This window comes from Hirundo rustica, chromosome 11, assembly GCF_015227805.2.
Source record: "Hirundo rustica isolate bHirRus1 chromosome 11, bHirRus1.pri.v3, whole genome shotgun sequence".
Classification (NCBI taxonomy): domain Eukaryota; kingdom Metazoa; phylum Chordata; class Aves; order Passeriformes; family Hirundinidae; genus Hirundo; species Hirundo rustica.
The window spans coordinates 3,769,916-3,794,514 of record NC_053460.1 but is presented as its reverse complement, the minus strand read 5'-3'; the positions used below and the strand labels follow the sequence as shown (position 1 = coordinate 3,794,514).

General features: G+C 41.9%; 1 protein-coding gene across 3 annotated transcripts in view; it reads left to right on the top strand.

Moving 5' to 3' along the window:
- CDH13 (cadherin 13) overlaps positions 1-24,599 on the top strand; it is a 451,300-nt gene that overhangs the window by 346,605 nt on the left and 80,096 nt on the right. For all 3 annotated transcript variants that reach the window (XM_040075801.2, XM_040075800.2, XM_040075799.2), the window contains exon 8: positions 22,148-22,288. In XM_040075801.2, the coding sequence (XP_039931735.1) occupies positions 22,148-22,288 (141 nt within the window). The remainder of the gene's footprint in view (positions 1-22,147; positions 22,289-24,599) is intronic.

Here is a 24,599-nt window from a genome sequence, read left to right as displayed (position 1 = left end):
CTTTATCATATTTAAACAGTCTCACATCATTAGGTTAATAATAGACTGCAGTTTGCACTGCTGGTGACTGGAGTTTTCATTATCCTTAGTTTTGGTCTTTCAATTGCCATTATTGTTTATTGTGCCCTTTTAAAAAGTGAATAAATTAAGAGAAATTAAATCAGAGGGTTTTGTTATCAGAGGAGACAGTGACAGATATTACTTTGGGTAGAAGGCAAGAAAATAGGAGAAGGGCATTGAAATGAGGTAGCAGGGTTTTGAAATTCAGGCACACCAATCAGAAAGGGAATACCATTTTCAAAACCTAAGTCTGATATTTTCACCTATATCTCAGCATATTTTGTGAACCTATTTAATTCTTAATTCTTGACTTTTCTACAAATGTGGGATTTTTTTTTTTCCTCCCAAGAGGAAGGGAGGAAAAACTTCTTTATTGCCCATAGAAACTGTGGAAGTGTTCAATGCCAGGATGTTGGAGCAGCCTGGTCTAGTGGAAAGTTCCTTGCCCACAGCAGAGGAGTTGGAGATTGATGATCTTTAGGATCCCTTCCAGCCCAAACCATTCCGTGAAATCAGGGTGCCTGTTACTCATTATTTAGTGGTGGCTGACACAATCAAAGAGTAAGAACTTTAAAACCAGTTGCAATCCAAAGCACTCAGCTCTGCACGGACTGGGGAACAGCATCTGACCTGCCACAAAAGTCAGCACAGACCTTTCCATCAGTTTCAGTCAGAAATTGCTCATTATTGGGAACTGCCTGCTCATTTATGGCCAGTGCCAAGGGATGAGATCACTGTTCCTTATCCACGCCAAACAGCCTCTCATTGCACAAGGCCTTTGAAAGAGGAATAAAAAGCAAACCCAAAAAAGGTTTTGCTCTACCTTGATGGCAGTGGCTGGCCCTGCCCAGGTGTGTGAGGTGAGCTGCACAAGCAGCCCGTGGGCAGGGCAGTCCTCTTTGGTTTATTAACTTGTGTCATTGTTATAAAGTCACAGACACGTGCCAACAGGTTTTCAGCCTTGCCATCCATCTGTGCATGAGCCAGTGCTGCCCTCTGGGTCCTGCCTGTGCCCTGTGCTGCCCTCTGGGTCCTGCCTGTGCCCTGTGCTGCCCTCTGAGTCCTGTCTGTTCTTCCCACTGGGTCCTGCCTGTGCTCTGTGCTCTCCTCTGGGTCCTGCCTGTGCCCTGTGCTGCCCTCTGAGTCCTGTCAGTTCTGCCCTCTGAGTCCCGCCTGTTCTACCCTCTGAGTCCTGCCTCTTCTGCCCTCTGAGTCCTGCCTGTTCTGCCCACTGGGTCCTGCCAGTTCTGCCCTCTGAGTCCTGCCTGTTCTGCCCACTGAGTCCTGTCTGTTCTTCCCACTGGGTCCTGCCTGTGCTGCCGGGGTTTGCAGCTCTGTGTTCCCAAGCACAAAGTTCAGCAGCAGCTGAAAAGGTGCCCGTGGCTGAAAGGGATTTCAGGTCGGTGTTTGGGCTCTGTGGTCACTGAGTAAATGCATGACATTTGTTTAAAAATCTCTTTCCCTTCTCATTCTCCTATTCCCAAACAGAAATCTGTTTGTGCATCAGTTTATTCCCTGCACAGGGCAGGGCAAAGGACTGAATGTCTTTGCTAAATCAAAAGCTGTTTTGTATTAGGCATCAGATACTGTTCCAAGATGCACAGATTTGCAATTACAGCTTTGTCTTGGGAGTGAGGATTCTAGAATCATTTGCTGACACAAATTTGCTCTGTGACCTGGGGAAACATCTAAATACTCCGTGCTTCATTTTTCTCCTGCTGCTACATAAATTTTTCAGTGTTGTGTCTTGTACCATCTGATTTGTGTTTCCTGTTTAATCAAGTAAAATGAAATTTTAGCCTTTTAGCCATACAATGCAACTGAATGACTTTGCAATTGATATATCAGATACTGGCCAGAAATTTTTATTTTTTTTAATTAATTTCCATCTTGTCATGACTTGCCTGTTGTTTTAGAACGAATTGAAGCAGTTGGTAAACACTGTTCCAATACTAATTTGTATTCTGGGTGTTACTCCATGCTGGAATTAGTGACATGCAGTTGTCTTGATGCAGGTGAATCAAAGTTTTCGGTGTCAAGTCCAATTCTGCTTCTGTTTAAGATGATAATAAATCACCCCCTGAGCTCTGCTGTGCACATTGGGGTCTATCCTCGGTGCTCTTACAACTTGTTTAAATTTCTAATGAAGACACAGAATAATGTATGCTCATATTACGGCTTCATTATGCAATGTAAAATGTCTGCAGGAAAACACATCCCCAGTCAATCATGGCTTGGAGAAGTTTTCCCTTCTCCTGACTAATACTCCATCACTTTGATACCTTCCAGGCAGGTTTTGCATTCACCTCATGTCCTCAGAGTCTACAAAACAGCACAGAAAAATAAGCCAGTGCCCAATACCATTACTGTGGATGCTGTGAGAGCCCATATGGTGTTAGTTCCTCAAAAATAAATCACACTGAGAACTGTTGGATGCATACAGGGACCTTTTCCAGTCCCTCTTGGAGGAAATGCTACACAAAAAAAAAAAAAAAAAAAAAAAATTCAGAAGAGCAGCAATGCATTGCTTTATAAGAATTATCGAAAAGAAATGAACCTGGGATGGATTAATATTCACAACATTAATAAAAATTAGGTTTTAATTACTGTTTAGTAAACCACATATTATAATTTAATAGCTAATTTAGAATCAAAATTGCAGCACTTAGAGCAAGTTTCTAGACCAGGAAATTATATCTTCTACATAGTCAGCACATTCATGTTAATGCCCTAATGCATGTGTTAGATAAACCCTGCTGACACCTCCTTTGCACTTCTGCATGCATTATATAGACAATTTTCTAGTAAACAAATTTTTCTTTCTTTTTTTTTTGGCAAAAGAGACTGTACCTGCAGCTCTACAAAAACAAGTGCAAGTTCAATACCTCAGCAGGCTTGGATTCCATCAGCTCTTCCCCTGGGCACACCAGGATGATCCAGGCAGTTGGGAGGCAGAACTCTTCCTAAAAAGTGCCAGTTCTTTCCCAAAGTGAAAGCAAGGTATCTTTTCCCCTGGCAAATAAAACAATATTCTCCTCAAAGTAGCAAATCAGTTCTCTGGGAAATGTTTGCCGTCTCCTGGGGCCTGATGTACATAAGGACATTGGTTATTCCTGCAGTCCATGGCATCCCTCTCTTCACTTATAGCTTTATCTACAGCATCTATATTTGCATATTGGAATTATTTACGTCTCAGTGTTTGGTGTTTCCTTTTAACATTGCAAACCCCCTCCCAAATTAATTACCAAGTAGGAAAATGAAAGGGCACAGGTGAGACAAGCAGTTTGTTGTCGTGTCACCTTTGAACTTCGGTGCGAAGGGTTTTCACTATTATAAATCTCAACAGGATTCTTCAAAGAGATCCTTTGTTGTTAAAGCCCTTGCTAGGATAGACTAAAAAGAAACTGCTGGAAAAGGAAAAAAATAAGAACAAAAAGCAGCTTCCTCAAGATGAGAAGGTGATTTCCCAGCTGGACAGGAACAGCTTTGTTTTGTGATCTCGTGTTTTTACAGGGTCATTTGAAAAGTCAGTGGTTTGTTCTGCGGCATTAGAACAAAAGATGACTAAACTAAAACAAGAGAAATATTCCATATGATATCAAATCTATCTGCATTTCAGAACCTGTCAAAGTGAAAAATGAAACCACAAGCTTGGCCTTTAAAAATATTAATTCACTTTGGAGATGAAATGTAAAAGTGCTGGGAAAGAAGTCACCTTATCTTCAGGAAGAAGCAAGCAAGACGAAATCCCTATCGCTCTTCCTGGATCTCAGATGGCACTTTCATGCCACCCTTAAATCTAAAAAAGGATTTAATCATCAGTTCTTGCCACCATAAATCCCTGAAGCATTTTTGCTCTGTTATTAATGAGACAGTCATCAAATGCACTAACCAGGGCTTAAGGAATTCCAGTTTCTGCACAGTAATTTACCAGTTTTACTGAGTGATGTGGATTTAGTTCAGTGTGGACCTGCAGCAGGATTTTGGGATTACAGAAACGGCTTATTGACAGCAGAAACACTGGCCATTAGCATGTCAAAAAAGGTAATTAGTGAATATTCAGCTAATAAATTGTCAATATCCAGTGGTATCCAGTGTACACTTTTCACACGCATTCATTTAAAGCCTATATTTACCTTCCCAGCTAAGCATAATTGAAAGCTTTTAGGGATCATTCTGCCTGCTTGATGTTATTGATTCCACACAGCAAACTATAATCAACTGATAAATCTCTGATCTTTAGTCACAATAAAATAATAGAAGTGAATATTTCTGTACCATTTTGAGATGACATTTTGATATTAGCTTGGTCAAAATATATTGCAGAAGTTTCTCAAAAAATTATCTGCCACAATCTATAATAACTGAAGAAGAAATTATAGGTAAATTTTCACTTCAGTAGGCCTCAGCCAAAACCTTTGTTCCGCTAATACCTTTTTCTGAGATTACTCTTTAGTCAGTCTGGCTTGGATTTCCTAATCATTAAGACCTTCAAATTTGACAACACGAAGGATTCTTCTTGACATTCTGAATATGACAATGAATTATTTATTTATTTATTTTAAAATTCTTTCCAGTCATTTGGTGTCTTGGTTGTTGTTGCTGTTTTTTTTCTTTGTCATCTCACCTCCCACATGGGCCCAGTTCCTGTTCTTAGGCTGCCACCTAGTAATAGAAGAGAACAAAAACCTGTTAGATAGACGGAGTAAGCCCAGAGCAGAGAGCTCTTACAGTATGACCACAGCAGACCAAGAGGAATACAGCTGTTAGTTTGTCTCTCACGTTCATAAATAAACCTGCCATTTTTTTTTTCCCTGAGGTTTAATTTTCCTTGCAACTTGTTTTAATGCTTCAGCCAAGTGGAAGTTCAATACAAGCGAGCATTGTAATGAATATTTCCCATTGTTTTATTTCCAAGCACCATAACCAATGAGGCAAATAATCCATGGCCATTAAGCTTTCTGTATGAAGAATTGGAAGGTACACAGAGCTTACAACAGCATGAATAACAGAGGTCTTTCCTCAGGCCTTCAAAGGTTGAAACACACAGAATATTTTCTGAGTGTGTGTGATGATCTCTTTAACATCAGAATATTTTTATTCCCTCTCTGGGGAATAGCTGTGTATCACTTGGTCATTGAGAAATTTAGGGCAAGTTGATCATAAATTTTTGGTTTTATTTTTCTTACTGCTTTCCCAAGCGAAGCTCAGCTGTTGTCCTCCAGGTAAAAACTGCATCTGAAGGGTTACGTCTCAGCCTTTGTGTAAGCATCAGAGAACCCTGTTGCACCAAAAACAAAATAGCAATTAAATGGTAGAAACAAACTTCCTAGAGGCTTAGAGGGCTTTTAAAGTTAGTGTCAGGAAAATAAACATGTGAATGCTGTTCCCTCAGAAGCCCCAATAAGCAAAGATGTGCCTAACCCAAACTAGAAATGCAAATATCTTATTATAAAGCTTATTGTCTTTAAAATTGTCAGGCAAATGTTCCAGTTAGAGTCCCTTCAGTGACAAAGCTGACCTCATCTGAAACCCTGCCACCCCTGCTGCCTCCCGAGGTAATTAAACTCTTGATTTTACTGAAACACTCAGGGAAGATGGAAATATTCCAACAGGAAAACCACTGAAACACAGAAGCCACTCCAGCAGAAAGGAGCAGGACACATGCTGTTTTCTTTGCCTGTGACGTTGGATTTATGGGAAACACGACCTTGCAGGCTGCAGGTTGTGAGGCAGCCAGGCAGAGTGGGGACTGGGAGAGGAGCACGAGGGACACGTGCATCAGCCAGCAAGGGAATTGTGCAGTTTGTTATAAAAGCAGGAAGGGAGCCTTGATCTTGTCATTTATAACTAAAAGGGAGGAAGTTCTTGGAGCTCCAGATGAGGAGCTGGAAGGCTCTTGATCTGCTTGCAGATGCAGTGATTTTCAGCACGATCTGGAGCGCTGCCATCCATCGCTGTATCAATTAACCTGCCCGTGGGGTGGTGCTGCATCCAGCCCGTGGGTGTTTGTGGCACTCATCAGGTTCTGCATGTAAGGACACATTTCATTACTTCTGGGTGTCCTGCTGCACACGATGCTGATGGCTTGCACAGCAAGAGAAACACTGTCGGATTTAAATGGTGTGTCCTTTGATAGCTGGAGCCTCTCTGTTGTGCAAGGCTTGGGGAAAGAAGCCTTGATAAAACAGGCACTTGTGAGGATGAAAGCCTTGATTGTTTTGTCTTTTTTTCAAGTTACTTAACCTAAACTGTTGTTTCCTAAAGATGTTCATTGACATGAATTTATACAGCTGCTGACGTGGGAGTTATTGCAGTACCCTTCACTGTAAGTGTGGATTTCTGTGTAGCTTTGCTCCCCTTTTCCACCTGTAACCAAGAGGTCTCATTTTATAATCAAATTGCATTTTCTGGTAGCTTATCTGTGTGGGGAAAAGAGTGAATATGGTGCCTTGAGAGGGCTGACCTGAAACAGAGACTGGACAGAGCCAGGGAATAAAGCAGATATTTATAGAAAAGTCTTAGGATACACCTTGGGCAGGACAAGAGCCTGGCCAGGGCTACACCCAAGGTGGACCCAAGATGGACACAAAATGAACAAATGGTCATGAGGTCTCACACTTTGATCAGTTTTGGTCCATTTGCATTTTGGGGTTTAATTGTCCAGTTCCAGCTCCAGCCTGTGAGGTCTCATCCTTCTTGTTCCTCCCTTTAGCCACTGTTGGTGTCTTGTTGTCCTTGGTGTCCAGCAGGAAAAGGATTTGTTTTGTGTCCTTGCTCTGTGCAGAGAGCTGAGTGACACTGAATGTGAACTCAGAACTTCACCCCTGGGCAGCACAGAATATGAAATACATGAAAGATAAAACTTAAGGCAACAAATGGAAGAGCAGCATGTGAATTCCCAAGTCACTGGATGCCAACAGCACGTACAAAGTGGGCACCTGCTGGATTTATCCGTGCAAGTGGAGCTGAAGCCCTCCTGGCCCAGTCTCCTCTGCACATTCCATCAGGTCCTTTTGAGGACAGAATTATATTCAGAGATGCCTTTATTATTAGCCAGTTGTTTTGGGGATTGTTGGGAAAAGTTCCAGCAGTTCCATGCCAGCCAAAGATCCCATAATATTTCCTTTGATCCCTGCAGGGCCAGGTTCTGGAGCTGTCAGGAACAAGTATGTTGACCTTTGGTAAGCAGAGCATCTGCAAACGAACTTTAAGGGCAGGATGTGATGTTTTTTTAAATGTAGGGCTGGTTTTGAAGATGTTATATTCCATCCAACAGAGGGATCAATTGTCTGGGCTCAATACTGATGGAGGAATATCTCATTTTTTGTAAAATTTTGCTTAAAAGCCTTGGGTTCTGTGGAACCATGTCTCAAAAACATTGATTAAATTCAACATAATCCTTCAATCTGCAAGATATGATCAAAAAATGCTTTGTAATTTGCCACTGTTTGGAGGCACTTTAAAAGCTGCATATTTTCCTTTCCCGGTGCTGTGGCATTTTCCTTTAAAGTGCTCCTTTTCCTAAGTGTGCTGTAAGGGGAAATTTCCATAATGGCCCAAATAACGAGGTGTTGGATATCTCTGTGTCGGGAGGGCTCAGTGGAATACTCAAGATGATGAACGATCTGAATGACCTCTCAAATGGGTGCTGCTTGATGCTGTTCTTCACCCCCTGGAATTGGAATCACTTGGGAAAAAATAATGTGTCTAATAAATTCCATGGATATCATAAATCCATTTTACCTACCCTGGCCTAGACCCAAGTCAAAACCTCAGGTCCAGAGAAATCAGTGGAGTCCAAATTTGTCACATTTTGACAGTCCTTTGTAGGTCCTCCTTCACGAGAAAAAACCCACATTTTTAGGCAAATAATATTTTTGAAACAAGGGTAGACGCAGAGAAGGCAAAGCTTGGGGAGGGGGAGAACACTGGAAGAAAGTGAGATAAGTGAATTCTTCCTTGATTATCTGTTGCCAGCCTTCAAATCCCAGAGAAGAAACCTAGGTGCTGATTTCTTATTATTCTGCTTTACTTTCAGTTGTGTACTGCAGTCCTGCTCTAAAATATTGTTCATCTAATAATATCAATTTTATTTCACATTTTCACCAGCAATTGCATTCCTGCTTTGATAAACAGCATCTCACCAGGCTTAGGATGCTGAACATTTGACAAAGGCAGTAATTTTAGAAACATCTTCTCCATCTGCTTATTAAGCTAATTGTTTCACTTGTAGCCTCCCTTCCAATTTGTTGTAGTGTTAACTCAGCATTTCCTGCCCCTGGAAATCTGTTTAACTTAAAGTGACTTTTAAGATAGGCTTTTAAGAGAATTCAATTTTCTAGTTTTATTGTGAAATCGAAATTTTTTTCTTCTTTCTCTTTCTCTCTCAATAAAGTTTGTGGAAATAATATTAAAATTTATAATGAGACTAATATTTGTTAATCTCCGTTCAAACAGTGGATTTGTATTGAAACATAGTTTCAAACCCTTCTGTTGAGAGTGAGAAAGTGTATTGCTTTAAATTCATTCATTACTGCGCCGCTCTTGTTAAGCTTGAATTGTCATTATGATTACACACCATAATTTTTAGTATTCAATATTAATTCTATTTAAATCCCATTAGATCTATGGTTGCTGGGCCTGCTTTGATTCCCATTTTGCAGAAGTGTTTTGGAGTAGTTCCAGCACATGAACCTGATCCTGCAGCTCAGTGTTGGTTTCAGCAAGAGATTTGTGCGTATAAATTAATTATGTGAATAAAAGTTTCTTGGGCTCAGTAAATGTAGGAGGGCATTCCAGAATGTCACACGATCTGTGGCCTGCAGAAATGGCAGGAATTAGATCTTAAGCTGGTTGAGGTCAGTATCAAGTGTCCTGTTGGACCAAGGGGTGTTGGAGGACACCCGGAAATACAAATTTCATCTTTCACCGTGCACATTCCAGACACAGGGAATGCCAATCTGCAAAGAATTGAAAAGGCACCTTGGTCATTTATTTGGTCTAATTGCAGATCTTCAGCAGTTGTCAGCAACACAAAATTCCATTTGTCTACGTTTGTCTGAGGGGATGGATTTTGACCCGATTTCTTTCGCGCTTTCCAGAGCTCTTGCCCTGCTTGTGGCCAAGTTTGCTCACCCAAACACTCTGGCTGTGGGTGGAATTTGTGTGTGCTGCAGTTCTGTGTGTGTCACGTGAGCCACACTCAAAGGCCACACTGGGAATTCAGGGATGTGTGGATCCCTTCAGGCACTCAGCACGAGCAGGGACTGCACACTTCTCTCTCCAGAACAGCTGGACGTGGATTTGGCAGAGCTGAGGCGCCCAGACTGCAGCTATAGATTTCAAATGGTTGTCAGGTAGATGATGAAGTAGTGTTAAAATGGAAAATAACTTGCACTGATGCTGGTCGTATGTGGGTTTCTGTCTTCTAGAGGATACATATGAAGTAATGAATAATATTTTTGATAATATAGTACCATTTTTTTAACTTTTCAGTACACAGATTTTAAAAGACACTCATGATAGCTCAATAGTGATTTTCAATAAGCAAGTAAATTAATGCAAGTCAAGAATGTAAAGAACTTGTATTTTCTCTTGTCTTTTACCTTATCTTCTTAATGGAGCATTAAAAGAGCATTCCACATCCCAGCAAAATCCAAATCCTCCACTTTCCGGGCAAGGAAGGAGAGGAGCAGGACAGGGCTGTGGTTCTGGAAGCTGCCCCTCAGGCACAGGGCTTCCAGGATGGGCTGGGTATGGAAGCGCTGCTCAGATCCACTGCTCAGCTCTTCCTGGCTTTGAAAAGTTCTTTTAATAATGTTGTGGACGTCTCTTCCCAGTCCTTCAAAGGGCTCAGCTATTCTTTCCTCCCACTTCTCCTGCTACCAGTGCCTCCCATACCGTTCTCCCCTTTGTTGGCTTTGCTGCTTTTAGTCTACAAGAACTGCCTGGAAGTGGGGCTTGGAGTTTGCAAAACTCTTTCTGAGCTCTCTCCATTGTCCTTCCCTGACCTCTGCTCACCCCCTCTCGTGTCCCACCTCCTGCATTCACCTCCCCTCTGCCTCGTGGTGCTACATGTTTTTCACTTAATTGCAGTTTGTCCTCCTTTAATACAAAACCAGTGGATTTCTCCCAGTCATTAACTCTTATCTTCATTGCTTTCTTAATTCTGCACATTAGCAAGAATTTGTTTTGCTTTCCTTGCGTGCCTTGGGAGTTCTCCTAAAGGAAAGTTGTGTATAAAACTACTTTATAGAGCACCAGGCCCCCAGAAATTTCTGACAGTGAGTAGCATGAGCGCAGCAGGGAAGCCGAGTTTATACTGCAGTATTATTTCTTCTTTTTTGAGCAACCTGTCCTATATTTTCTGTCATGTAAATTATTGTTTCACAGCAGCAACTGTACTGCGGTGCAAAATCTGCATGAGGCATTGACAGGCTAAGTCTGAAAGTGAGAATAGCCTACAAATGTTGGTTTGGCTGCAAGAAGACAAAGCCTGCCCTAAGGATGATGGTGGGGAGCTCTTTGGTTGGCAGATGCTCTTAGAAAACAAAAGTAGGGTTGTGAAAGTCTAGCAAAAAGAGAACTTTTTAACTGAAGCAGAAAATGCAGGGCTTCCAAAAAAGGCATTTTATTATTTTTTTTTTATCTTGAAAAAGAAGTGATAAAAAGATGCGTAGGAGTAAGAAAGAAAAGAATGAAATTGACTGGAGAAATTTTAAATGTAAAATTCCATTGTCACATCTTTCATCAGAGCACGAATCTTATGGAGGGGTTGATTTTTCACCCCATAGTGTGATAAGCTTTTTGGTAAAACAGAAATAGTGTAATTGAAATCCATTTTGCATCATTTTCCCTTGGATGATTTAGAATTAGGCCGCTTTATATTCTGCAGGTAGCACCCAATGAGAATGTAAATGCAGCCACCAGAATTGTTTTTGTCCACAAGCAAAGCTGGTATCATTTACTGATTCATTACACTCTCAGCAGGGTCCTCTCTTTCAAAAGCTACCTGGAATTATTGCCGGCAATAGAACACTAAACTCTAAAATAAGATTTGCATAAAAAATGAAAGTTCAAGGAAAAATTATAATAGTGATTAAAAGTAACATTTGATGACTATTTTGATTAGAATACCACGTTGAAATGTGGTATTCAAACAGACACAGAGGGTTTTTTTCGCCTCCAGCTCCAACTGACAACGCACCTATTTAACTAGACTATTATGTTCCTGATAATTTGCCTGAAATAATAGACAGTGCTGCCATTAATATTTAACAATATAAACATCAAGCAAAGGCTGTACATCTGGAATCACAGGATATGCTTTTTGCATTAGGGTACTAATTTTAGAAATAACCTCTGTCTGCCGGGGCCTGCTGATGTACGGTTGTCGTAACAAGTCGGTAATTGAGTTTTCAGGGGATTTTGACCACTGATACAAATTTGCAAAGCAGATTACACAGCAGAAACACAATTTCCATCCTGACCTTTACCACCTTGCTTTCTGGTGGGGGAATTGGAATGTTTAGGGCGGGAAATATCCCCTAAGTGAGCCTAATTGGTGAGAATGTGACTTCTGATGTTAACCCAGTAAGCCGCATTTTGATTCATCCAGTAACACATCATCTAAAAATTTGGCACGAGGCTGGCATCACAAAACTTATTATCCTTTATTGCCTAGGCAGAAAATACCAGGTTAGATGTTTATAAATAGTAACTCATGGGAAACTTTTATCTTACAGCTGCTGTGCAAAGATCCTGTCGCAGCCTGGTTTGTTTTAGCAAACAGAGAGCCTGGCTCACATCCTCCAGTGTCAGCAGGGCGCAGGAAGGATGCTCAGCTGTTGTGGGTGTAGAGGTGCTGGTTGTGGTTGAGGGTGCAGAACCTCCTTGAGAAGCCTCTGCGAGAGGTTCTTTCAGATGGTTCATCCTGGTCTTGTGAGTGTCACACTCTTGTGGTGTCACAGCCTCCAGGACTGTGAGAAATAGGTGGGGCCCAGAGCATACCCTCCAGCTGAATTTCAGCTGGAAGAAATTCGACTGCCACCCTCTCAGTGATGCAAAGTGGAGTGAAGAGTGTAGGCAGTAGGAAGGTTCAGTTCCAGAGGTGTGTCCTGAGAGGCAGAGAAGCAGCAGCGCACACAAACTCTGCCTGGGCACGTGGTCAAGCAGCTTCCCTGGCATTGCTCTCGTCAGCTGGATGCATGTCAATGCTCTTGACTCAGCTGAACATCCAACAGGATTTGCTGTTTGATGAAAAGGTGAAGGAAAGCTCTGTGTGGGTCTGAGATGTCTCGGAATGGTGAGGTAGGTTGGAGCGAGGGTTGCGTTGGAATCCAGGAAGATCTCAGAGGGAGAAACTTGGTCAATCTAAATTCAGCTCTGGTGAGATGATGGATTTCTTGGTGGCAGAGGATCATAAAAGGATCACTGGGTTTCACTCAGGTTCCTGCAATGCATTCCTTCAGAACTGTGTGCTAGGAAGTGCTGGGAGCACAGGGGTCTGTGCTGTCAGGGTTTAAGCTGTGCCCAGGTTGGCTGCTTGGTTCAGAGCTGGGTTTACAAGGCAAGAAAAATATGCAAAATAACCTTAAGTTGAAGTACCCCAAGTTTACATAGAATCATAAATGTTTTGGGTTAGAAGAGACCTTAAAGCTCATTGTATTCTGCCGTGGGCAGGGGCACCTTCTGCTATTCCAGGGTGCCCCAAGCCCCGTCCAGCCTGGCCTTGGACACTTCCAGGGATTCAGAGGCAGCCACAGCTTCTCTGGGTACCCAGTGCCAGAGCCTCCCTACCCTCACAGGGGAGAATTTGTTCCTCACATCTGATATAAATCTGCCCTCCTTCAGCATAAACCCAGTACCTCTGCCTTGTTCCAATCTGCCTCTCAGCACCTTAAGGAGATAAAACTTCAGGGCCATTCGATATCCTTCTCCAAAGCCTGCAGGAAACACTTCAAGGCTTCCTGACCCTCAGTCAGACTCAAGCAGGAGCAATCTCAAGCATGGGGAGTGCTGCTCGAATCTCAGCCTTTTGTTTCTTTGCTCAGTGAAGGGTTGTCCTGGCCTGGGGCTGCAGCTCCAATGTGTTCATCAGTGGGGTCACTGAGAAGCGCCATCGGCTCCCGGCCACAGCATTTGGGAAAGCAATTTGTCCCCAGTAAACAAGGGCAGCGCTGCTCAGTTCCTTCTGTACGAAACGTTTACAGCCTGGGGTGATCCCCTCGCCTGTGGGTCCGTGCCCTGGGCTTGTCCCCGGTGCCCGGGGGCTGCGGTGCACAAACACAGGCACCCTCTTGTGGGTACTGCACCCTGATTTTTATGTGATTGTACAAAGCAGGAAGAATCACCTTCACCCTCCTCTTTTGGGGGATTTGGGGACTTTTTCCCAAAGTGTGTGTTCTGGGACCTTTGGTTCCCATGTTTTTGGTGCAGTGATGTTTTGGAAGCAGCCTCTCACCGTGGGTTCTGGTTTGTGGGAACCTGCCGGTTTTTCATTCACAAAGTGGGCAAGTTAAAGCTTAATCAAAGTGTAGATAAACCTGGGAAGTCCACTTGAAGTTGGTGGAGCTGTGCTGATTTATTCCAGCCTGAGAATCTTTTCAGGCTTGAACGCTTTTTGGTTTGCCCCTGATTTCTCTTCTCAGCGTTCCAGCAGAACTCCGTCGCTCATCTCTGTCCTGATCCATTTCATCTGACCTTTACACCTTCCACATGCTCAGGGAATTCTCTTGGCACTGGGATTTTTGCATAGAGATATTTGAAAGGCTGTCTCTACCAAAAGCCATTTGAGGTTACTGTGTAGGAGAAACTTGTCTCTACTTTCATACTTCTAGATTTAAATAAACTCATTCCTACCTATGGCGGGGACTAGGAATGATTCAATAATTTGCAACTAATAATTTATTAGAACAACTTTGCCTTCTTTTCTCCTCACAAATTGTCTGCAAACAGATTGTACATCTCTAATATGTTAATAGCTGAAAATTATTTGACCTTTTTTTTCAGCAAATACCTTTTGGCCTGTGGATTATTTGAATTGCAAATTACGACTGTTAAAATGAAATATATAATTAACAGAGCAAATAGAGCTGATTGGGTGTTGCAGGAGACCAGTTTTTGGGGAAATATATTGATTTGTTGAAGTGAACATTTGTTACAGCAACACAGTGATTTGGGGGGGAAAAAAGAGCGTTTTGTTGAAGTAAATATTTGTAACACAGAAAGGAATTCTTATCTTGAGTGCTCCTGACAGCTCACTTGAGATTTTGCTGGTGGAGACACCCAGATTGAAAGTCCTGGTGAAAAAGTTGAACTGCTTCTTACCTTCCCTCATCCAGCCAGGTGTCCTGATGCAGACATTTATTTATTCTGAGACACGGCTCTTTTCATGTGCTCTGTCCAAATTGTTACCTTTGTAAATATAATTAGGCATAACTTGGCAGATTGTGTAGTAGTAGTGAGATTTTTTTTTTTTTTTTTAGAAGTGTAATAATCAGGACAGGCAAGAATGGTGCCTCCTACACTTGTCAGTCAGACTCTGAATGTCTCCAACCATACATTCTGATTTTAATGGAAAAGCCTTTGGAAACGTTTTGGCTTTCTAACATTGTTGCAGAGTTCTGTATGAAGCTTTGGAAAATGTTAAGCACCGGGGAAATGATGCAGCCTAGTCCATCCCTGGGGGGTTTTTTGGGGTACGGTTCATTAACGTGGGTGACATACAGTGTTTTCTAACAGCCCCAAAAATGGGAGTATAAACAGAGGTAGGTTTAGAGTCTGTAAGGATTAGGAGTAGTGCCAGGCACCATTTAGAGCACCAGAATACTCAGTGCTGCATGTGCAGGGAGGGCTGGAGGCTCCCTTTGGTGCAGGCTCTGAGAAAGCGGGATTCTGATGCAGCACACGGGAAGTGGTGCCGTGATTTCCATGGTTCCTCTTCCAAAAGAATCCTGTGGCTGCAGGAAGGGCAGGGGAGCAAGCAAGCTGGATTGTCATGGATCCTGAGCTATGGGATTGCCATTAATTGTGACCTCTGGAATTGCCGTTAATTGCTAGAGCTGGATTGTCGTGAATCCTGAGCTCTGGAGCTGCCATGGATTCTGAGATCCGGAATTGCCATTAATTGTGAGCTCTGGAATTGCCATGAATTGTGAACTCTGGGTTGTCATGAGTTCTGAACACTGAAATTGTCCTGAATTTTGAGCTCTGAAATTACTGTTTATACTGAGCTCTGAAATTGTCATGGATTCAGAGCTCTGGAATTGCCCTGAATGGTGAATTCTGGAATTGCCATGAGTTCTGAGCTCCGGGTGGTCCTGAATTGTGAGCTCTGGAATTGTTGTGAATTCTGAGCTCTGGAATTGCCATAAATGGTGAAGTCTGGAATTGCCATGAGTTCTGAGCTCCGGGTGGTCCTGAATTGTGAGCTCTGGAATTGTGAATTGTGAGCTCTGGAATTGTTGTGAATTCTGAGCTCTGGAATTGCCATAAATTGTGAATTCTGGAATTGCCATGGAATCTGAGCTCTGGAATTGCCATAAATTGTGAACTCTGGAATTGCCACGGGTTCTGAGCCCAGAGGAACTCTGTCCCAGCAGGGATGGCTGTGTGTGCTCTTCACAGCCCCTGCAAGGGACAGTCAGTGACCCCACAAATGGAATGTTTGCACGCAGCAGGGTCTGTAGCTGTTCACAGACCACACTGGAGTTGTCTTTTCTCCAACCAAACCAATTCCTGGGGAGCAGACCCTCACTCCAGACATTGTCTGCTGCTGACAGAGGGTTTGGGTGGGAGGAACGTTGTCTTTGTACTCCTGGCACCTCTGAGTGTGGAATAATGAGGGTGATTAGGTGGTCTGAAATCAGCACACGAACTTACATAGTAATTGATGCTTTCACACTGGAGAGAAAAATTTCTGCAGCACTGTTTAATTATGAGGAACTACTGAATTTTTTGGAAAAAAAGAAAAAGAAATTACATACATTGGTCTAAGAGGGAAGCTGAGACGTAGCTTGTGTTTTAAAAAGAAAAGGGTGATTTCAGTATATTTGACAGCAAGTATTTTCCTTGGAACATTGTGATTCTTACTCCCCAAAGCTATTAAAAATTATTATAGCACTTTATACTTCTAGCAGAGCTGCCATGGAAAATGATCCTTTTCCCAAACCACGAACATCTAGTGAGTAGCTGTTGCAAATCAACATCCCTCTGTTATGCAGGGAAATATCTTTAGTAAAAAACAGTGTGGAGGCACCAAATTCAGTGGTGTTGCGTCTTTTATAACAATGAAAGTTTTTATTTAGAATACTGAATATTTGCTCTCTTCCCTGGGCTCATTTTTGTAGTAGCCTAACTAACAGTAGTGATTTAAGGGGAAATATCTCAGACTAAACCCAAGCTTCAGCCATTGTTCTGTCCTAAAGGTTGGTGATCTCTCCTTGAGGAGAAATTCTTAGGAATATCATCATACATGTAAGGAAACTCCCTTAAGTGGTGTTAATATTTTTATTTATACTAATAACAGCCAAGATGCAAATGTGTACAGCCTTCTAAAAAGCAATATTAATTCAATATCCAAATCCTGATTTTTACACCAGTCAAACTTATAATTTTACACAGACTGTTGAAAATATGCCCATAAAATTCCCGTATTTTCATGTAAAATGTAACAAACTCATCCATGTACATGAGTCCTATGGTTAGGCCAGCATTATGAAGAATTAAATGTGCAAATTTATATGTAATTTAAAATAAATGGGTAAGTTTTGAGGGATTAAAGTCTTGGTCCTATACACCTTATATATTAAAGAGTCATGGATTTCTTCATGATGGAAAACAAGTAACTCTGGCCAGGAAACCAATTTGGTTCAACACTTTGGAGTAATTTCTTTCCTTTTTTTTTTAATGCTTACTGTTGGAGGAGAAAATTCAGTCTTCCTTTTGCTTCCCGATAATGCCTATGGACTCCACATCTCCCACGGGTAGTAAATAGATATTGATTTTCTTCATAACAGAAGTACATTATTACAGTGATTAAACTGTAGACCTTCCTTTATGATATGAAAAAATTGGAAATTGGTGAGCTAAAGAGGATTTATGTTACAAAATAGTTTGGGTTTTTCTGTTCATCAAACTGTAATTCAAGCTCTAAATGCAAAGCCTCTGTGTATCTCGCCCTATTTAAGCAGCAGCAACTGGCATTTAAAATAAATGCTGATATTATAATTATCAAAGCATTATGTCTGTTAGAGCTGCTAATAGTCACTTTGCTTCACTTTTTTTAATTTTACATTTGTCATAATTCTGACAAGCGTACTCTGGGATAATGTTAGATTCAATGTTGATATTGTTACTCAACAAGAACATTGATTATGTCTTAATAAGACATATTCAGCATGTATTATATGCAATTATCATCTTAAATGAACACAAGCATTTATTTAGCACCAACTGAAATTATTTGAATCCGAAGAATTTTTCTTTCTGGTTAGCATTATATTATAAAGTCATTAGTACCAAATACGATATGGCAGCACACTCCTGATACAATATTATGCATGAATACATAGTTCATAAACAAAATTATAAACAGAAGAGTAGAGGCAGTGTTGTGTCATTACAGAAATACAAATACCCATGGAATAGTCAGAGAACTCTCTATTGATAATTAGTATTGAAAGGATCCTCAAAACCCTTGCAAGGATTTTGAAGGTTCTGTGTATTATTTGCTTCCCAGACACAATTTGTTTTGATTTCAGCAACTTTCTGGGAATCTGGGGAATTTCTATTCTCCCCAGTGTGTGTGGGTATATATATAAAATATTTATTTATTTATCTATTTATTTATTTATTTATTTATTTATTTATTTATTTATTTTTCTTGATGAGGACTGAAGAACTAAAGGAAGTTTTGGTGTTCTGGTACTGAGCGTGCCCTGTCCAAAATATGCAATCTGTGGATGTCTTGCAGGGGGGCACTGGAGGAATACTGGGGTGGGGGCTTCCTGGGGAAAGTGACTGCAGTCCTTCTGCTGCAGGAAATCCCAGCCTCAAGGGCTCTAAAGCTTCCCTGTAATCACCCAAGCAGTTCCACTGGTTCCCACCTTACATCTTCAGTTCCACTGCACTGGTGGTGCTGCCAAGACCAGCTGAATTTGGATGCCCTACAGCCCAGACCAAGGCTTGGGCTGTTCCTGCTGCTGCTGTGAAATACAGCCAGCCAGGGCTTGCTTCTCTTCACTCGTGATAACCTTCTATTGTATCTGTAATACTGAAAGATCAAAACCCAGCGGAAGCCCGTCACCATCTGGTTTCATCCGGCATCACCCAAGAGCTCTCCCTTGGTTCATTCCATCTGTGAGTGCCTGCACTGCACTGTTTATTTCCCTGGGTTGTGATCAGCTGCTCCTGGCTTTGTCAGGAAGCTGAATGCTGAAAAAGTGCCTTTGCTGGGCTCTCCCTGCTCTGTGGTGCCGAGCCAGCTCTGCCAGGGCAGCAGGACGCTCAGAGGTGACCTCATCACTCTACAACTCCCTGAAAGGTGGCTGGATCAGGTGGGGTTGGTCTCTTTCTCCAGGCAGCACTGACAGAAGGAGAGGACACAGTCTCAGGCTGCACCAAGGGAAATACAGGTTGGATATTAGGAAAAGGTTTTTTACAGAAAGAGTGATAAAGTCCTGGATTGGTCTGCCCAGGGAGGTGGTGGAGTCACCTCCCTGGATGTGTTTAAATACAGACTGGATGTGGCACTCGGTGCCGTGGTTTAGTTGAGGTGTTGGGGCTGGGTTGGACTCGATGATCTTGGAGGTCTCTTCCAACCTGGTGATTCTGTGATTCTGATTCTGTGATTCAGGGGAGTGGGATCTGATGGGAATGTAAACTCTGGTGATGATGGCAGGGAGGGGACCTTTGAAGGAAAGCACTCAGGACACAGCTCACCTCCTTGGCAATCCACACAAGTTGGCAGTGTCACCCCCGCCGTGGCGGAGTTACTAAAGGGAAAATTTATGGGGAAAGGAATGGTTCTCCTGCTGGAATTGTACAAACCCTCTCAACACTGTCACACTCCACAAAGTCACAGTTGATAAATAATAAGCCACACCAGCAGTGACTCGATGTTCATTTATTAAAATAATCCATTATCCTTCGGAGCTGCAGATCCCACTTGTGGAGAGCTGGGGTTTATTTCTGTCGCTAATATCTCACTGTCCAAGTGGTATTGATTGGGTTGCTTTTGCAAGGCTGTGGCTGGGTCACTTAGGAGCAGGTCTGGGTTTAGTGACAATTAGTGACTTGGTGGGACATGTCTGAGTCTCTGTGGTGTCAGAAATTATACAAATTTTGGGACCCCATCAAAAATTTTGGGTGCTGCGTTTATTGCTCGCCTGCAGCTGGGCAGGGATGGAGATGGGGAAGGAAGGCTGTTCTCCTCCGCTGCCACCTCCCAACAGCACTTTTTCCTCACAAGATGGGAGGAAAAGGAGGTAGAGGCCACAGGGGGTCAAAGATCTGAGCCCTGAGAAGAGGGAAATGCTGAGGAGGCGCCACGAGGTCTTCTAGAACAGCCCTGACCTCCAGCACAGCCCCTCTGAAGAACCATCCCCATGGAATGGAGCTGCTGGGAGCACAGACATCCCTGCTCTGTCTGCAGAAATCCCTTTTTCTGGTAAATCACTCTGCTCCATACGACCCCTGCTGCTGCCTGGCTCAGCTGGGCTGGAAGCAGGAGAATTCTGAAAGGTTCTTTACAAGCGAGTGTAAAGAGAGCTTCTGATGGGAACAAGCCTCTGCTCAGGGTTTGCATCTGTTAGCAGCTGCTCCCTCTAACAAAGCAAATATTTGGTGTCAGAACGAGTTGTAGGAAGTGCTGCATAGCAGGGAAGTGTGAAGTATTCATAATTATATGAAATACTACTCAAAATTCAATGTTTTTCACATTTTGTGCGAGCTTAAACATTGGACTCCTGTCACAGGCATTTCTGCTGCAGTAGATACAATTTCCAGCATAAAAGGGCTTGCTTTCAATAGAAAATGGGACGGCTTTCAAAGGAAAAAAAGGCTAATTTGAGAGTAAAAATGGGCTTCTTTCTGAGCAAAGAGGGTTATAAACATGAAGTGATAAATGGCTTTGCAAGTTTTCCATACAATAATCATGACTTTCTAATCAAAATAATGAAAAAGTTGCAGCAAGGGGAGGGGAGAGAAGTCTCATTCAGGTTTCAATGCACTTTAGAAAACAAATGTATGAAAACTGTAAATTTAGTTCCCCTCCGTGGCGTGACTTTGTGTTGCAGACCTGTCAGTAATACTTCTTCACGTATAGTTTTATGATGCTATAAATCAAATTCCTGTTCTTGGTTTGCTGCCTTCTGAGATGAATTTCATGGAATAATGTTGTAAGATTTCAGGAAATACATTTCTTAGGATCCCCTTTGAGGCAGTGGTATCTGATTTCCTAGCAGTCCGTATGTTTTTAGAACAAAATTTGTCTTCTGGCTTGACTTGTTGACTTTCCATGCAAATACATTGTTTCATAATAGCTGATCTGATGAGCAGCTGAGGTGGTTGCATCTCTCTTGGCCTAAAAAATTCTTCAAAATCTACGTACTGAGGAGATGGAATCTCCTTCTCACGTGTTCTCCACAAAAAAAAAAGAGAGATGGTGGGATGTGCCCAGGAAAACATACAATGCAAAATTCACTCTTTGGGAAAAGCTCCCAAATGCCATGGCTACAGAGCAGATTGGGTGACCCAAGGGGTTGCTTTGCTGGGCTCTGTCCTTGCTGCTCATTCCCTGGAAAAGTGTTGGATAAAGGACATGGATGAGGGATGTTAAAGCCAGGGCACTTGCACAGTTCCAAAAGGTTCTGAAAGGTTCCAAAAGTTCCGAAAGGTTCCAAAAATTCCAAAAAGTTCCAAAAGTTCCAAGAGGTTCCAAAGGCAATGGCTTGGTTGCAGTTTTCCCCGTGGGATCCAGGTTTATTTTCCAGGAGGGTTTGGATAAGCTCTCCTGGGCAATGAAATGTTCTCACCGAGCAGTTTCAGAGGTGACTGCAGCACTGCCCCTTCTGTGCCCCCTGTGCTGGTGCCGCTCTCGTGGGATTTGGGCGGATGGTTCCGTTCCAGGCAGACACACAAAACTCATCCTAACGTCCCTAACTGCCCAGGGAAATCCGTGTCAGAATTCCCCACGAGTTCCACGGGTGCAGGTTCTGATGGTGAGGACATCTCCCTTTGGCAGAGCTGCTTCCAAACTCTTCTGCTGCCATCCCTGATGGGACAGACGAGAATTCCAAAGGCTGGCCCATTCCCATTGCAGAACTGACGACAAATGGAGTTTTTTTCCAGATTAAGCCCGTGTTTTATGAGAGTAAATTAAGCTGGATTTTGCTATGGGCCTGTGCTGTCTGGTTCTGCAGTAGGTGGGCAGACAGATAAGTACCCATGAGGTGGCAATCAGATATCAGCGATATAAATCAATAATATCACTCTGCACATTTGCTTTGGGCAATAAATCTCTACCCTGTAAATCTCTGCCCATTTTGGAATCAGGTTTTTTGTTTCTAGCAGTGGAGCAAACTTAGATTACCCGTCTAAATGCTAATACCCAGAATGAATGGGATTTAATAAAGTAAATTTATATGTAGATTGTGACATTAGTATTTAATTATGTACCCATCATAACACTGATGAAGCAAGCTGCTAAATATTGGTGCACTGAAGGTAGAGCTTACTCTTAAAGAGCAAGTATATTTTAATTTCTTACCTCTTTCCTAATCTTCCTAAATAACAGGATAAATTATGTGTTGTTTACCAATATTCACCTTCATGCTGGATTGCAAATGAGGTTTCCAGGGTAGCAGCTGATCTCACAGAAAGCTGTGCTTGTGTTTCCGTAAAACTGTCATAACCGACCTGTTCCTCTGCTATGTTTTATTAGGCCAAATAAAGTTTGGGGTTTTAAAAAAAATTATTATTTTAATATTAATTAAAAATTTTATGTTATCTCTGTGGAGTTTTTTTCCTTAACCTTTCCTTTTATTTATTGTTTTGTTTTGTTTTTTTTAAATTTAATTTTCAGACCATGGAAAGCCCAAAGTATGAGCTGGTTATAGAAGCCAAGGACATGGGTGGGATGGATGTGGGACTGACAGGCACAGCCACTGCCACCATCCTTATCGACGACAAAAATGACCACGCACCAGAATTCACCAAGAAGGAGGTAAGAACTGGCCATCTGTTCCCTACAAAACGGTGCAAGAAATCGTAATTAGCTCGTTTCTAAATATAAAGATGTTCCTTAAGGAAAGAAGGCACGTGCATGCAGAACGTTTTTAGCTCGGTGTGACGGACTTTCCCTGAGCTGCTCTTTTCTTTTTTTCACGTCAATAAACGTGTGTGCATCAGTTCCAAACCACACTGCAACCACAATGTAGAAAAAATACGGAATTTAGAGACTGGATAGAGGCGTGCAAACCTGCAAAATAAATTTGCTGGTGGTAACATTCTCCTTTTGCTCCTGTGGGGGGGAAATAGCAAAACTAGCTTAAGGCTTTGGATGCTCAGGACTGTGGATGAAAACAACATTTTCTTCCTGTCTACAGCACTTCCCCTGTGAGCCAGCCAGAGTCTGGGGTTCTGCAATTAAAGCCCCAGTCCTAAAAGCTTCAGTTTTAACCTACAGGTGGAATTTGCAAGGAATTGTTTTGGGTTTTTTTCTCCTATAAATTGAATTCAGCTGAAGGGTGCTGGAAAGTTCAGATATACCCCAAACCCAAGGCCAGGGAATTCCCTGCCTGCATCCACCAGACCTCCTGCCCTGCTCACAATGTTCTCTTCCAACTCCTACATTTACTGTGAGTCTGATTCTTTTGGTATCTGCAGAGAATGAGAGAGTTTTAAAAGTTTCACCTAATGGCAGCCAGGCTGGATTTTGCTATAAAAGTTTCCTGGGTCTCTGCAAACTTTTAAGGAAAAATTCCCAAAATATGATAAGTAAACCTGAGCAATGCTGATTTTAAGATAATTGTGGAAGAAGAAAAAGGAAGCCTGTTGCCGTAGAAGTTTTTTTAGTCAACCTGAAGTATATCTTTACATTTTTAAATTTTCTTTCCTGGCCTAATATCAGAGATTCAAAAATGGACTATATTGGAACAAATTGCTGTTATTTTACTTGAGTAATTATTTCTTTTATAATAGGGAATGTCTAACAATACATCAGTTAGATGCTTTGGCAGTGGTGTTTCAGTCACCTGAAAGTTTTCATTAAGAGCCTGATCCAAACCTTTCAAGTACCTAGGTGACAATTAAGTGACTGTGATCAAACTATTAATTCCCTTAGAATTACCTTTTAGATCAAGCTTTTAATGCTCTGAAAGCTGTTTCCTGACAGCCAATACTTAAAATTTCTTTGAAATGCTGTATTTTTTTTAACCCTATGGAAAATAACAATGTACAAGGACAGCTCGGTGTATTTAGAAATAAGAATTTATTGGATTAATCAATATTGATAGCAATTCATGTCAGTCAGTGTCCTACCTACTTGAATTTCCAAAGTTGGAGAATTCTTCTCTGGAAGAAATATTTCTAGATTGAATTACTTGGAAGAAGTCTTTCTATAATTATAGTCCTATTTGAGTTAATAATTTGGTAATTTGGACACAAAGATTCATGTGCCTGCTTAGCCACAAATGTACTGTCAGTATCAATTTCTGTGGAAATTCAGAATGCTCTTAAATTCAGTCATGTCAGTGACAGTAGAAGATACTTGATACCCTGGAAAGTTTGGAGGTTTTAACATGGAAATTAAATAGGTGTAAAGAGGCAGCATTATTTTGTTTTCTATGAAAAGTCTGCTCATATATATATATATATATATTTTTATTATTTATCCCCCCCCCCCATAGTGGCATCTCTGCTTCTTTTTAACGATTTGATGTGAGTTTGGACCTTTCACTATTTAGAGATGCTAATGACCTCAGAAATCTTCCCTCTGCCTTGCTGAGTGATATTCATGTTCCATGGAGAGGGCAGGAAAAATCAGCCTTTAATGTATTGTGCCAGCCCCCTTTAGGAGCAACTTCTCTGTTTCAAATAAGTGGTGTGAGAGGAGGGAGGTGTCTATCAGTTGATTTAATGCCACTTTATTTGATTTTCTGCTGAAGGTGCTTAGTTATTACATTTTAATACCAGTTGCATACCACAGGCTGCAATATTATTGATTCAAATTAGAGCTGAAAGAAACAGGCAATATTTCTCAATGTAACTTCTGAAGGAGAAAGCTGAAATTCAGTAACTCTGAAGCTCTGACTCCAGAGTGCAGCTCCTTTTATTTATTTTATTACCTGGCCTTGGACACTGCCAGGGATGGGGCAGCCACAGCTTCTCTGGGCAACACCACCCTCGCAGGGAAGAATTTCTTTCAAATATCCAATTCAAATCCACACTTCTTCAGCTAAAGGCCATTCCCACTAGTCCTATCCCTACGTGATCTTGTGCAAAGTCCCTCTCCTGGAGGAGGGAGTGCTTGTCCA